A 15,505-nucleotide genomic window follows, 5' to 3' on the forward strand; every position below is an offset into this window, starting at 1 on the left:
TTTTCACTTTTACCTTTTTGTCAATATCGCATTGAATTTTGATTCCATGTTTGGAATTACATCGTGACAACGCAACGTATAACTGCCCGTGAGTGAATATCGTTTCTTTCTCTCTACACGTACTCTGTCTGACAATAGCAGTCACAGAAATGAAAAATGAATGAACCTTGTGCCTGGTTGTAAATGTTTTAGATGTGGGCAGGACTTTTCCAAATCTCTTTGTATAAAGTCTTGTCTCGCGGAGCTTGAAATTTTCTGTCGCAGGATTTCACTTTCACCAAACAACAAATCTTTTAATTCTCGCAGATACGCCTCTTCATTGGGAAGAAACACTACTTTTCCCTGATGGCAACACAACTTAGATGATCTACAAGTCTCCAGCTTAAAGTTTAAATCTGAACAATATATTTGATCTCTTTTTGCTGTTCCATTATAAGTAATAATTTCCATTTGTTTGCACTAATGTGATCTTTACTATACTACTTTCGAATTTTAGTTCTTTCATTATCTCTAACCTGCTCTGCATGTGTATCACGCCAACATTTTTGAATTCTTTACGACATTCTACTTTGTTATCTATTTTTTGTCTTTTATTTCCGGCCCCGGGTGTAGTTAAATCTCTAGGCAGAAAGTCTCGTCTTGTGGGATGTGAAAGTATCTCTCTGAAAAAAATCACATCTCGTCTCTCTTCCCAAGATTTTTTTATTATAATAGAGAGATAACATTACATTCCAAACCTTTTTAATGCACATCAGGGCTGTGGGATGTCTTCAGCGTCACAGACACAGTGTGCCATTTCCACAAAGTGGCAGTGCTACCCAGTATAGGCTATTTTAAATAAGAATTCAAATTGATATTTTAGATATCTGAAGTGTAATTCTGACTCTTCATAATATAATTATTGGAGTTCAAAGAAAGGCCATTGCAGTGCACACCCGCACATATCGGGCAAATTTAGAGCCATCTGTTAACCTGAGCTCCATGTTTCTGGAATGAAATGAAATGCATTTGATCCCAGAGAAAATTCTACACAGTAAAACAACTGGGCACAGGATTTGTGGCAAAAGGGCGCAATCTCACCTTTTATTTCTGCACATAAATGCATTCACATTTTAGAACAGCAAGTATTATTTTGCGTTTCACCCTCATTTCAGGTGAATGTAAATGCTGAGACAAATACGTTGAAGCAAATCAGAATAATAATAGACTGAGCACAGTTCCTGTACCAAGCCAGTGAGACACTGTCACCACCAGACTTTTGCTTGTCTCTTTTAAGATTGTGGTTGTCCGAGAGAATGAAAGGCTGGGAAAATAAAAGATTTTTTGGGGGCTCCAACCCGGCCATCCCCGTTTACTTCTAAATCCCTACAAACACAGACGCGCAATGGCATTAAAGGAAACAAAACTTATCACCACGGGAAGAAAATGGCTGGAATTGATCAGGCTTTCTTGTCTGCCTGCTGAAAGTCACTGAGCTCCTTAGCTCCTCTGGGTAGTTGGGACGCTTCCTTTCTGGCGGTCGAGTTCTCATAGCCCAGGAACAGGAAGGGGCGGAGTCAGTTGCCCTCACTGGGTGGCTTCTCTGTACTGTGGAGGAAGATAAGGACAAGACAGCTAGTGGCAGCGACCCCCTCATGGCCTGGGATGGTAACACATACCTGGGAAGAACTTGAAAGGGAGATCCTCTGACGCTCATGCGTGACAAGATGTTTGTGAAGACTTCATCAATAATTGTTTGCCACGCTGTCTTTCTAACTCATTTTCAGCAAGAGGAACGCACGCTAAGCTGGGAACTACGGGGGACGGTGGGCATAAACAGTGCCAGTGTGCTGGTTTATTTAGTGGATGCTTTTATCCAGAGTTGTTTAAGAGTAGGAGTGCAACTTCCCAGGCAAACATAAATGGCCTAATTAAGGCACAGTATGCTTATGTGTGTGTGTGTGTGTGTTAACAATCTCTTACAAGGTAAGCATATCAAAATTACAGGGAAAAACCCAAGCATTTAAATTTACAAATAAAGTGAGTCATGCAAAAAAAAATTGCCATTGTTTTTTTGCAAAGCTTGCAGCAAATGGCAAATTTTGTTAACATCAGGCAGCATTTATATTGTGCAGACCAATCACACCTTTACAATAAACTTTGCAAAATCAGCAACATGGTAATTCACATAAGCTACACATTTGATTTTTTTTTTTGTGCCACATTTGGATTCAACTCTTTTTTTATGTTAAAATTGCATTGATTTGAGTTCTTCATGCATCAGCATGTGGTAAGGTTGCAGTTCCAAGCACTGAACTGATCAGTCAGCCATTTTAAAATCTGAATTCAAGTGTAGGTCATATGAGCTTATTTGGGAATAACCGCTTGAAGGCAAGAGCCGGTACTGGGGGTCTCGTTTATAAAGCTTGCTTAGTCAGAAAAAGAGGCTCGAAATGTGCACGTGCAACCTCCCACGCCAACGTCGGGATTTATAAAAGAAAACTGGATAAGGGAACACGTGTATGTTTACGGCAACTCTGACCTCTGTGTACGCGACATTTCAGAGAAATTGGGAAATGACGACCCCCTGGATCAAGTTGGGGAAATGCAGGCAAACCAGCTAAATGACGACTGGCATGTATAAAAAAAATTTGGAATACTGACCTGTTTTTATATAATGTGTGTTGATGTGACAAGCGTACCACACCTTAAAAATGACGAGCCTCTGTTTTAGTTTTAGTATTTTAGAGGGCTAATTCTTGCGTATTTGCACTGAAGATCATTTTTGGTTTTTCGTCAGTTTGCTTATGTGTGTGTGTGTGTGTGTTAACAATCTCCTGCAAGGTAAGCATATCAAAATTACAGGGAAAAATCCAAGCATTTCAATTTACAACTACATATACATAATACAAATTTACACTTCTCAAAGAAATGGCCGACAAATCAGAATCATCTCAGCCTAGCTTCACTCCGTCATGCTTGCGGTGCCGGAAGACATTAAACCGACCAGTGAGGCATTACATCCAGTTTTCGTATGATGTGAGTGCTGTGTTGGATGGCCAGGAGCATTGGGTGAGACCCCGTACTCATGACATTATCTCCCCCAAGACACTAGAGGGCAGCTCCCCCTGGGTTGCTACAGCACCACGGATCCCCACAGGGCATGTTGGGAGTTGTAATTTGAAACAGCCCTGTTGGGCTCAGGGGGTGCTGCTGGGTCCTTGGAGGAACCTCTTCCACCACACCTGGAAGTGCAGCCAGAAGAAGGTCGAGGTGTGCTATAAAAGGAGCTGCCTTACCACCAATCAGAAACCCAGAGTCGGGTGGTGGAGAACAAAGCCTGTGAGGAGGAGTCGAGACAAGAAAGAGAGAGAGAAAGAAGAAGAAGAAAGGACTGTGTTTATTTATATACTAGTGGTGTAAAAATCCCAGGCTCCTAGAAACCATGGATTCTAGCACTTCAATCAATCAACCACGTCGGTTTTGCATTAGCGGCTAAGTGAGTTTCTCTCTTCTCTGAGGTTTCGTTTTACCGATGTGCTTGCCTCATTTGTGTATTAGCGGCTAAACGAGTTTCTCTTTTCTTGGCGGTTTCACTTTGGCGACAGAGTCGCTTTCTTTGAACTTCATGCTATAGCCTCATACAGTAGTAGCCTCACTGGGTGGTTTACAGTCACAAAGTAACTTATCTTTCCATATCTTTTGTACATACATGTACTGTACTTCTGGGCCTGCCAGACCGGCTCTCACTTCCACGCGTAGGCATTTATATATAAGACTAGCTGTGTCAACCTGTGCTGTAAAAATCCCAAGCTCCTAGAAACCATCGATTCTGGCACTTCAATCAATCAATCGCATCAGTTGTGCATTAGCAGCTAAGCAAGTTTTTCTTTCCTCGGAGGTTTCATTTTGCCGATGTGCTCACCTCGTTTGTGTATCAGCGGTTAAGTGAGTTTTTCACTCCTTGGAGGTTTCATTTTGCCGATGTGCCTGCCTCGCTTGTGCATTAGCGGCTAAGTGAGGTTCTCTTTCCTCGGAGGTTTCACTTTGACGACAGAGTCGCTTTCTTTGAGCTTCATGCTCTAGCCTTGCACTTCCGGGCCGGACAGACAGACAGACACACGCACTTCCACACGTAGACGTTTATATATAAGATTGGGTTTTATACTGTGCTGTGTAGTGGGCAGCGAAGGGAAAACGCTTCCCCCACTGAAAAATAAACGTCTGTGCTTTGCTGAACTTGTGTCTTAGCCAGTCTGTGTCGGGGTTGAGGGAGCAGTACACTCCCTGGAGGACCCCAGTTAACATGCATAAAACATAATGTGTTTTTCCCAACATAAAAAGAGAGTTTGCATCTGCGTCCACTTCTCCTACCGTCAATTGACTGCACTCGTATTGCAGTAAGGGCAACTGGTGAGAATGGAGCTGCTTTTGCTAACCTGTTACCTTTCATTAATGCACAAGTCATCTATGATATCAAGATGAGACTGACAGACATTGTGTCTTGATGGCCTGGGTCAGGCCGTGATTCGTTTATCTTGAGGCAAACTACAGTTGCTTTGACAGGTGTGATGGTGCTGTACATGTTAAACAGCTTTAAGGTGTATTATATGGCCCGTACTATTCACTGTAACAGCAAACACGTCATTACATGCATCAGGTGATGGGATCTATGCGCTCAGATGCTGGCACTTTACTACTTACCCAGACCCCAGAACGCAGAGGAGAGCCGCTATAATGCTGCATATGATCTTGCTCCCCAGTTGCAGAGTCTGCCAGATACTCTTGAATTCAGGGGGCGGAGTCTCAACACATCAGGTGGGAGTCTGCTGTCCCAGCCAATGAAGTTCTGCTCTGCAGGTTCGTGATTGCATATGTATGAGGCTGATTAGCATGCTCCATATATGGTTGTTTCAGGGTGGCATTGAAGGCTCGTTCACGTATGCATATTTTCAAGGTAATTGTGATTTATAAAGGTAAATCATGTAGACGTGTGTGTGTATGTGTGTGTGCACCAGGTTTTATAAATTAAATTTTTTTTTTGGCATACGCATTTTCCTGTTTTTTTTGGCAGTGCACATATTTTCAGGTTTTATAAATGAAGCGCCTTGGACTTGGACAGGATGCACTCACACACTGGGCCAAATTAAAGTGCTAATGAATCTGGCAGTTTCTGATTATAAGGGACATGGAAAACAAAATTTAATAAAAAAAAAATACAAAATTAAACAAATGTGTGAATCAAACAAGTATGGTGAATACAGTAGGTGGCGCTACCCAGTGCTCCACTGTGCCATGCCAAACAAAAACTAAAACTCTGCACATTTAAAAACTTCCTATTTCTAGAATTATTTTCTTCTGACAATGCCTGGTGTTCAGAGTGTAATTTCTTAACAGGGCGTAAAAGAGTTTCCTCAAGTGGCGGCTTTTCCATACTAAATTATTTTTGCTTATCGTTTGGCTGGCACCTTTATCCAAGGCGACTTACACCATTGAAGATGCAATGGGTTACATTTCCTTTTGTTTTTTTCAGGTGAAGTGACCTGCTCAGGGTCACACAGTGTCAGTAACAGGATTTGCCTCAGGGTTTGAAGTCTAAAGCCTTAACCAGTATGCCACACCGGTGCGCCATCTTCATTTTGTAATTGTTTCTCAATGCCATATATTCCTAAATATTTGAGGGATAATGTCCATATAATAATTCATTAATAATAATTCATTACATTTATATAACGCTTTTCTCAGTTCTCAAAGCGCTATCCACACAGGGAGGAACCGGGAAGCGAACCCACAATCTTCCACAGTCTCCTTACGTTAACCCGTTCGGCCCTGGATTTTCTGTTTTTATGGGAGAAATTATTTTGTGAGACTAGGGGGCTCTGTCCCCAGTTTGCTTCACTCGCTAATCCCCGTGCGGGCGCTACGTGCTAGCCACTTTGAGGCTCTTCTGCTCACGTATGGGGAAGCGAATGTACAATTTAAACAGATTGTTATTTTCATGGGAATTGTTACATATGAATAATAGAACTAACTATTTTACGTTACAGCGAGTAATTAACCAAAGTAAAAAATAGTAAAACGTAATAAATTGAAAGAAAATTATGTTTCATGTTGCGTTAGAGGTATTTGTTGCGTTATACGTTTTCATTCTGTTTGGCTTTGAAATTAACACACAAATGCTTTTTAAACTTACACTTTTACTGTAAAACTTCAGTAAAAACAATTTTTTGAATTAACTTTTTGTCAGTATCGCATTGAATCTTGATTCCATGTTTGGACAAGGCATCGTATAACTGCCCGTGAGTAAATATCGTTTCTTTCTCTTTAATAAATAAACCGATTTTTTGAATGTTTGTCCCTGTGATTTGTTAATTGTCTTTGCAAAAGCTATTCTAATGGGAAACTGTAAACATTTTAATACCCCCATCACCTTCATGTCCTCTCTCACCCCATCCATAAACCTTCTCTTAGGCCTTCCTCTGTTCCTCTTACCTGGCAGCTCTATCCTTAGCATCCTTCTCCCAATATACTCAGCATCTCTCCTCTGCACATGTCCAAATCAACGCAATCTCACCTCAACAATTTTTTGAATTAACTTTTCGTCAGTATCGCATTGAATTTTGATTCCGTGTTTGGACTTTCATTGTGACAACACAATGTATAACTGCCTGTGAGTGAATTTCGTTTCTTTCTCTCTAATAAATAAACCGACTTTTTCGAATGTTTGTCCTTGTGATTTGTTAATTGTCATAGGAAAAGCTATTCTAATGGGAAACTGTAAAGATTTTAATACGAATGGCATATCAAGATCTCCTTTGGTGTCTAATGTTATCCCCTGAAGATGGACTACATTACCTTTCTTGTCGTTTGATGAAATTTTACATGTCAGAATTGTTCAACCAATTTTCAATACAACTAATCTTGTCCTATTGCACAGCCCATCACTCTGACATAAATTACGCAATTACATTACGATACATCCTTATTTCTACAGTAATTTTGCAAGTGGAAGACCAGACGGTGTTAACGGTTGTAGATATCTTCAGGATATTGTAAGTTGATGTTTTTATCTTCCGCACCATCACCACCAACTGTTTCAGCAGAGTCTATTGATACGCATTTAACCAATTTGCTGTGTAACTGATCGACAATTTTCGTGTTAATTCGTTTGACTTCATCGTTTCTCGGTGCTAGGATTGCCCGTGTACTCATTTTTTCTGTTGATAACCCTTCATGATGAAATTCTTCAATAAGATTTGGACACAAGCTGTCTTTTTTATTTGGGAACTTAAAGTGAAGAAAGCATTAAAATTTATAAGAGCTAAGAGAGCAGGAACTGCGTCTGACAAAAGCATTCACACCAATGAGAGCTGAGAGGACCGTGGGCGTGGTTAAATATGGTTGAGAGGAGGGCGGGACTTGAAAAATCTCATGGCCAAAGTCTCATCTCGTGGGACTTGAAAAATCTCTTCAAAAATGTCTCGTCTCGTCACAGGATTTTATTTTATATAATAGAGAGATGTACTTAGTGCTGCTTTCACTGGTTCAGAAATATTAAAATGCACCAGCAATGCATACATTGACACAGCAGACCGTAACTACTAAACAAAACCGACAATAAACTAATAACAACAAGGTGTCAGATTACAAGTATATATCAGACATGAAACACGTATCAAACAGAACAAGTAACACGAGACAATTCAAGTGCATCGGGATTGAAGTCTGATTGGTAACACCGGTGGTAACATAACGGAGTCTTGTCACATGCATGTTAACAGCTTAATAGCTCTTAAGGGGAGCCCTATGGCCCGGCTTCGCATGCTCGCATATCGCTTGCTGTATTACCAGGCTGCCAATAATTTATTGCTGAAATGTATGGGGGATCTGAGATGGTGGAAAGCGCTCTCTTCAGGCAAGAAGTTATCCCACATGAATGAAATCTCGCCTAATAATTGAAACCATATAAGGTTAATATTTTATTTCCCATTACAGTGAACAGCTGTGACAGCACATAACTTCTTCCCTTCGTTAGCCACTAAACAAAAAAAATATTTGGCAAACCACCTGAATTCTTCAAGGACTAAGTAGAGATGAAACACTTTCTGATACCTCATAATTGTGTAAAACCTTGCCTCCTTTTGTACCAGTCAGATACAATAATCAATAATCCACTTTCAAACCTGCGTATACAGAGCAGGGTCATGGGGCAGCTGGAGCCAATTCCAGCAACCATTGGGTGCAAGGTAGGAATAATCCCTGGACAGGGCACCAGTCCGTCAAAGACAAAAAAAATTTTGTGTGTACTCGGTTATCCACAGTAAATGCACAATAGCTTTTTTTTTAGGTGGTCCTATATCTTACTCACCTCCTTTAGCACTTGACCTTGTTGCTAACTGGCAAAGAGTGACTTTGCAGTGATGACAGACGCAAGTGTGCTGAGACTTAACCGATGTTTTATATTTTACACTTTACAGGCCAAACGAAGGCACAGATGAAGAAGAATACACCCCGACCGGGGAGCCTTCGGCCGACTCCTACCCAAATTGGCTCAAATTCCACATTGGGATTAACCGATATGAACTCTATTCAAGAGATGGTACTGTCATCGAATCTCTGGTCAAGGACCTGGTGCTGCAAAAAATCGTCAGTGTAGGTAAGTAAGAAAAGCTAACTTCAGACTCCTGTGCCTGCGCTTCATTTATAATTTAGGATGTGATACGTTAAAGAGACTGTGACCCATGTACATTAGTGATTTTTTCGGCAATTTATTTGATAGGAATATCCATCAGTTTTCATTTTCCAAGAACTGCGATTGCAGGATATATTATAAAGCAAGTAATCCTGTAATACTGTGATGGATTGGTGCCCTGTTCAGGGATTGTTCCTGCCTTGTACCTTATGCTTGCTGGGATAGGCTACAAAACCCCCCACCACCCCCACTACCCCCGTAACCTTGCTCAGGATTATGCAGGTTTAGAAAATGATATTGTGTGGTATAATCCTGTAACACAAAGTATTATTAGGTAAGGCTAATTAGAAGGTATCTCAAATATAAAAGAGGTCAGAGGGAAATGTGGAGAATCGGGGTACAACCTGCAAAGTCCAGGCATCAGATTAGAGTGCCAGACAATTATTATTAGTATTAGTAGTGTTAGTATTATGTCTTCTTATAAGACCAGTATTTATTACATTTATTTCCATATCTATTTTTTTTCAATTGGAGTACAGTTTAAGTGACCTGCACAGGCTCACACAGTGAATCAGAGGGGAGTAATGAACTGGCAGCCCTTTACTGTAAAAGTTCAACGCCAAGGCCACTACAACACAATGAGCCGCGTGTTCACTGGACTCGACTGAAAGTTGTATTGATCCCTGAACAACACAGTTACACAAGAAAAATAAAGAGAAAGGACAGCCAACCCTACTTCCCTGCTGACGCCACTCTATCACTAAACATGCTACACACACTCTGAAAGCAACAAAAACAGTTAGTGCCATGTATTCAAATTAAAACCTAGGTGGGCGGCACAGCCGAGTCATCCTCAGTATTAGATTGTTCTTTTTCGTATACGAAGGTGAATCAAAAAGTCAAGGCAACTTGCTCTTTAATACCGGTAACAGTGAGTAGATGGAACATAACAGTTGTAATAAGAAAAAAGGACTCTGGAATAAAAGAGTTGGGGGATTTGTCTGACGGACAATATGAAAAAATTAGATCAAAAGAATCAAAAATATGTGACATTCAAACAAAACGTGTTGGATACTATGGTTTATATAGCAGAAAAAGGTGTCAGTAAATGAACATGACGGAAGTGACATCATCGGAGATGGCCAGAAGTGACATCATCAGTGATGGCTGGAAGTGACGTCATTGGGGATGGCCGAAAGTGGCGTCTTTATGGCAGCGCTGGAAGTGACGTCATCGGGGATCGCCAGAAGTGACGTCTTTATGGTGCCACCAGAAGGGACATCATCGGAGTTGGCTGGAAGTGGCGTCATTATGACAGACCTGGAAGTGATGTCGTCGATGGATTGGATTGTAGGATCGTGACCATTTTGAGAAACCGGAAGTATGGTCAGTGAATTATTGTTTTTCTTCTTTGTTTCTGTAGATGGAGACAGAGAGAGGCATTAGTACCTATAATAATATACACTATATTATATATATATATTATATATATATAATAACACTGTCCTGCTCCACTGACAGATTGAGGAGATCGTTCCTCCCCCAAACTATGCGACTCTTCAATTCCACCCGGGGGGGTAAACGTTAACATTTAACATTATACAAAGTTATTGTGTTTTTTTTCACCTGCATTATTATCATTCTTTAATTTAATATTATTTATTGTATCAGTATGCTGCTGCTGGAAAATGTGAATTTCCCATTGGGATTAATAAAGTATCTATCTATCTATCTATCTATCTATCTATCTATCTATCTATCTATCTATCTATCTATCTATCTATCTATCTATCTATCTATCTATCTATCTATCTATCTATCTATCTATCTATCTATCTATCTATCTATCTATCTATCATCCCCTTATTTCGCGAAATATCACTCACCTTAGGACTTGATGGCTGCTTCCTAAGCTCATGTGTGTGACACAGTTCTGTCTCTTCTCCACATAAGACTCCCTGCAGGTCGATCTTCTTCTTGTATCGTTACACTAACTTCTTCATTCCTTGGAAGCAAGAAGCTTTTCGGCTGCTCCTGAATCCAGGTCTGCACCACTTCCTTAGCCCCATCATCAGAGGCGAACCTGCAACCACGTGGAGCCAAATCATAATTTTCTCACCAGATTGCTGTCATTTGAGGTTCTTCTTTACTTGAGAAGATGAGTGCTTCCCCTGCATGCTTTGTATCTTGCTTTCCAGCTCACAGTGATGGACCCATGTCTCATATCCGGTGACAATACACTCCAAAACACTCTTCTTCATAACGTTTCAGGAATTAGGTCACAACCTCCACGTGCTGTTGCTTATGGAGATCAATAAGCTATTTGCACAAACTTTATGGTGCCTGAAGTGACCGTGCACTATGGCATGTGCAGATTCATAGCTGGTATCCCAAGTGTACAGCAACAGCGGACAACGCGATCCGTTAGTCTTGATGGTTGACCGTCATGTTGATGGTTGACCAGATTGAGCTCCAACTCCCACTTTGAACCTTTCTACCCATTCATAAATTTTTCAATGAGTCCTGCTGTTTTCATTAGAACATTACAACATTCTGGATGAGAACAGCCCAACAAAGCTTGCCAGTCCTATCCACTTAATTCTTCTAAAAAAACATCAAGTCGAGTTTTGAAAGTCACTAAAGTGTCTGTGGTTCTCTATGTAAAGACAAACTTCCTAATGCTTGTGCGAAATTTACCCTTAACAAGTTTCTATCTGTGTCCCTGTGTTCTTGGTGAACATCTTGGTGATGGTTGATCAGGCACATCGATCTCACATCAAATTGGATAAAAATACAGAGGAAGCATCCTGTTTGCTTTAACTCTCCATGAGGTGTGTGTAGAACTTCTTTGCAGTCCACCTGTCGCAAACTGAATTGACTGGACATACCGTAGTTGAGAGTGTGGATAGAGGGTCCCACAATTCACACTGCATGTCTTTACAAAAACTGAGCCACCAAGTCCAAGGAACTCCCTGTAGATCACTGGAATCAAATTGTGGTGAGGCACAGATCAGGCCAAGGTGATAAAACCATTTCTCAAGCTGTGAGTGTTCCCAGTAACCTCAATAATTGTGAAACGGAAGATGTTTAGAACCGCTTGGACTCTTTCTATAGTTAGCCGTTTAGCCAAACTGAGTAACTGAGCAAGAAGGACCATAATTGAGGAAATCAATGGCCTCTCTAACAGAGCTTCAGAAGTCCTCTGCTGAGATGGGACCACCAGTTGGAAGGACAGCCATCTCAGCAGTAGTCCATTAATCAGGCCTTTATAGTGAAGTGGCCAGATGGAAGCCACACTTGAGTACAAGTCAAATGATAGTTTAAAGAACTCGTGAGAGCACAAATCTGTTTGGTCAGAACTCCAAGCACAATGGTTGGTGAACATTAGAACAATCTGGACACAAACAGGCCATTCAGCCCAACAAAGCTTGTCAGTCCCATCCACTTAATTCAAATAACATCAAATTGAGTTTTGAGGGTCCCTAAACTCTTACTGTCTACCACACTACTTGGTCGCTTATTCCAAGTGTCTATCGTTCTTTGTGTAAAGAAAAACTTCCTAATGTTTGTGTGAAATTTACCCTTAGCAAGTTTCCAACTGTGTCCCCATGTTCTTGATGAACTCATTTTAAATTCAGAGTCTCCACACACTGCACAAAATTTTAAACACTTCAATCACGTCTCCTCTTAAACTGAAAAGGCTCAGCTCTTTTAATCTTTCTTCATAATTAATGCCCTGTAGCCCTGGAATGAGCCTGGTCGCTCTTCTCTCACTTCCAGATTGGGTCAACATCCTCTTCTGAATTTCAGCAGGTCTCATTCCCTCTGCCCAAAGAAATCTCACTACGGTGCCTTGCTCAACACTGGTGTAATCCCGCAGCGGAGCGTCTGTTTTAATTTGAACTTGGCTTCAACTTGACTAACAGCAGAGCACTGCACTGTCCATGCTTGATCAACCACATGCGAACGTGTGGTATTGCGTCAGCTTCTATCCATTGCAGTTACCACATAATTATTAAGTGGTCTTTACTTGTTAATGTACTCACACAATTAGGGCATTTTAAAATGAGCGTCACAGATTGGGTTTTTCACCTCCAGCAAACTAATACCTTAGTGAGATGACTGTATTGTCTCTGTGTTTCATTGTACACTTATTTTTTGCAGATAATTTCAAACCAGCTGTAGTTCTGATGTGAGTCCAAATTTCTTGTGAAGTGTACATAGTGTGTTGAAATTCTTACCAGCATGTCTCCCACATACTAGTGGCAGTATTACAGTACCAACAACATACATTTAATACAACATCATCATACATAATTAGACAATGTACACTTGAAAACAATCATGTACAGTAATTGTCAGTCCAGGGTAGCCTAATGACATGAGGATGACAACTGCTCCTGAATCGAGTGCCACAGACACTCACGGGCCCGTCTTATTTACCAGAATTGAAAAGGTACAAATTATACTTCATTTTTACTTTCTCGTATATGAAGTATAGGGAAAGTATTGTAATCATCCAAAGATTCAATATCGAGATTTTGATGAATCTCGACGTTTTAGATTTTCCTGACTTTCTCATATTCAAAGTGTAGGGAAAGTATTGTAATCATCCAAAGAGTCGATGTCGAGATTTTGATGAATCTCGACGTTTTAGACCTCCCTGACTTTCTCGTATATGAAGTGTAGGGAAAGTATTGTAATCGTCCAAAGATTCGATATCGAGATTCATCTTAGACCTCCCTGATCTTCTCGTATATGAAGTGTAGGGAAAGTATTGTAATCGTCCAAAGATTCAATATCGAGATTCATCTTAGACCTCCCTGACTTTCTGATTTTCGAAGTACAGGGAAAGTATTGTAATCGTCCAATGATTCAATGTCGAGATTCATCTTAGACCTCCCTGACTTTCTTGTATACGAAGTGTAGGGAAAGTATTGTAATCATCCAAAGATTTGATATTGAGAGTAATCTTAGACCTCTGTGACTTTCTCGTATATGAAGTGTAGGGAAAGTATTGTGATCATCCAAAGATTCAATTTCGAGATTTTAACGAAACTCGACGTTTTAGACCTCCCTGACTTTCTTGTATACAAAGTGTAGGGAAAGTATTGTAATCATCCAAAGATTCGATATCGAGATTCATCTTAGACCTCCCTGACTTTCTCGTATATGAAGTGTAGGGAAAGTATTGTGATCGTCCAAAGATTCCATGTCGAGATTTTGATGAATCTCGACGTTTTAGACCTCCCTGAGTCTGAAAATACCATTTTTGTAGTTATGTCTGTGTCTGTCTGTGTGTGTGTCTGTGTGTAAACATGATAACCTGAGTATGCTTTCACTTAGATTAACCAAATCTTGCATGCAAGTATTAGGTACAAAACGTAGATTTTGATCAACTTTTGGGCTCTTTCCGCTAACCAGAAGTGCTACTTTACCTTTTATTACTTTTGTTGTTGGTTTATGTTTTTATCAAAATTGTGAGGTCATCCCCATCTCTATCAATTTTTTTACACTCTCCTCCATGTTGAAGGGAATGCTTGCTGTTGTGAGGTATATGGAGCACAAACTGCGTAACACGTGATGTCATGGCGGCTCTCCTGTATACGTCGAGTGCACAGATAAAAAGAATCCCAGCCTTGTTGAAAAATCAAGGAAAGCCTTTGCAAGAGGCTTTAGCACTTTAGCAGTTTATTGTCAGTTTGAGATCTGATTACAGCTTTGGTTTTGCTTTATGACTTTTGAGTTTGGCGATCTCCCTCAAACTTAGGTGATCTGTCTCTGTCTCTAATGTATCTGATCTTGGCAACAGCTGTCTATCCCTCTGCAGCGCCCCAAACGTCGCTGCCATTTGAATGATTAAAATGAGTCCGTCTAGACTTTTTATGGATAGCTCCCGATGGTCGTGACAGGAGGGGGAAAAAAGTGACTCACTGCGTCCTCAGCAACATTTGTCTCTTTCTAAGACAGCTTGTCTTATGTATGTCCTGAACAACAGCGAGCTGTGCGCCGGGCATATTCACCATCCTCTGTATGCTTTGTGCCAGTAAGAATGGATTCCACTGTGTACCTGTAGGAGGTGGTGAGAACAGATGAAGAGTTCTGGGTTTTCCTCAGTGATCTGAGCCTTCTTTACGATAACCCAAGATATATGTCATGCTTCCTATGGCTGCACGGGGTGGCAGCAGCTTCATGTAAGATGAAATCAAAAGATATATATTGTAAATGTAATAATACAATAATAATGTACAGTACTATATTTTGTATAATAATTTTGTATATAATATTGTATTGTATTGTATTATAATTGTAATAACAAGTCATGGCCGTAACCAGGAGGGCTGAAATGATAAAAAATTCAAACGTGAGCGTCAGTAGGCTTTTGTGCCCCAGGAGTCAAGTTACCCGAACTCTTCTATAACATTTCAATGAGGAGTTAAGCAAAATGGCACCTTTTATTGGCTCACTAGAAAGATTACAATATGCAAGCTTTCTGAAGCAACTCAGGCCCCTTCTTCAGGCATTTTAAGGTGATGACATGTTTGCCTGGAGAAGGGGCCTGAGTTGCTTCAGAAAGCTTGCATATTGTAATCTTTCTAGTGAGCCAATAAAAGGTGCCATTTTGCTTACCTTCTCACTACATCCATAATGACTAACACAGTACAACACCCTAGCACTATAACATTTCAGTAATTATTTATCAGTCTGATCTTTCAGATCATACAATAGGTCATTATGATAGCAATTGACAAGAAGAATTCATCATTGATTGCAGAATTACGCTATTTGAGGGCTCCTCTCCCACAACTTGAGTCAAAAACTAATCAGCACATC

At 40.5% G+C, this 15,505-nt stretch overlaps 1 protein-coding gene across 1 annotated transcript in view; it reads left to right on the plus strand.

The window, feature by feature from the left end:
• The window catches only part of LOC114661100 (extracellular serine/threonine protein kinase FAM20C-like), a 170,756-nt gene that overhangs the window by 24,730 nt on the left and 130,521 nt on the right, over window positions 1–15,505 (plus strand). The window contains 1 exon segment of the mRNA XM_028814227.2: window positions 8,457–8,635. Within this exon segment, the coding sequence (XP_028670060.1) occupies window positions 8,457–8,635 (179 nt within the window).

The sequence above is a fragment of the Erpetoichthys calabaricus genome, chromosome 11 (genome assembly GCF_900747795.2).
Source record: "Erpetoichthys calabaricus chromosome 11, fErpCal1.3, whole genome shotgun sequence".
Classification (NCBI taxonomy): Eukaryota; Metazoa; Chordata; class Cladistia; order Polypteriformes; family Polypteridae; genus Erpetoichthys; species Erpetoichthys calabaricus.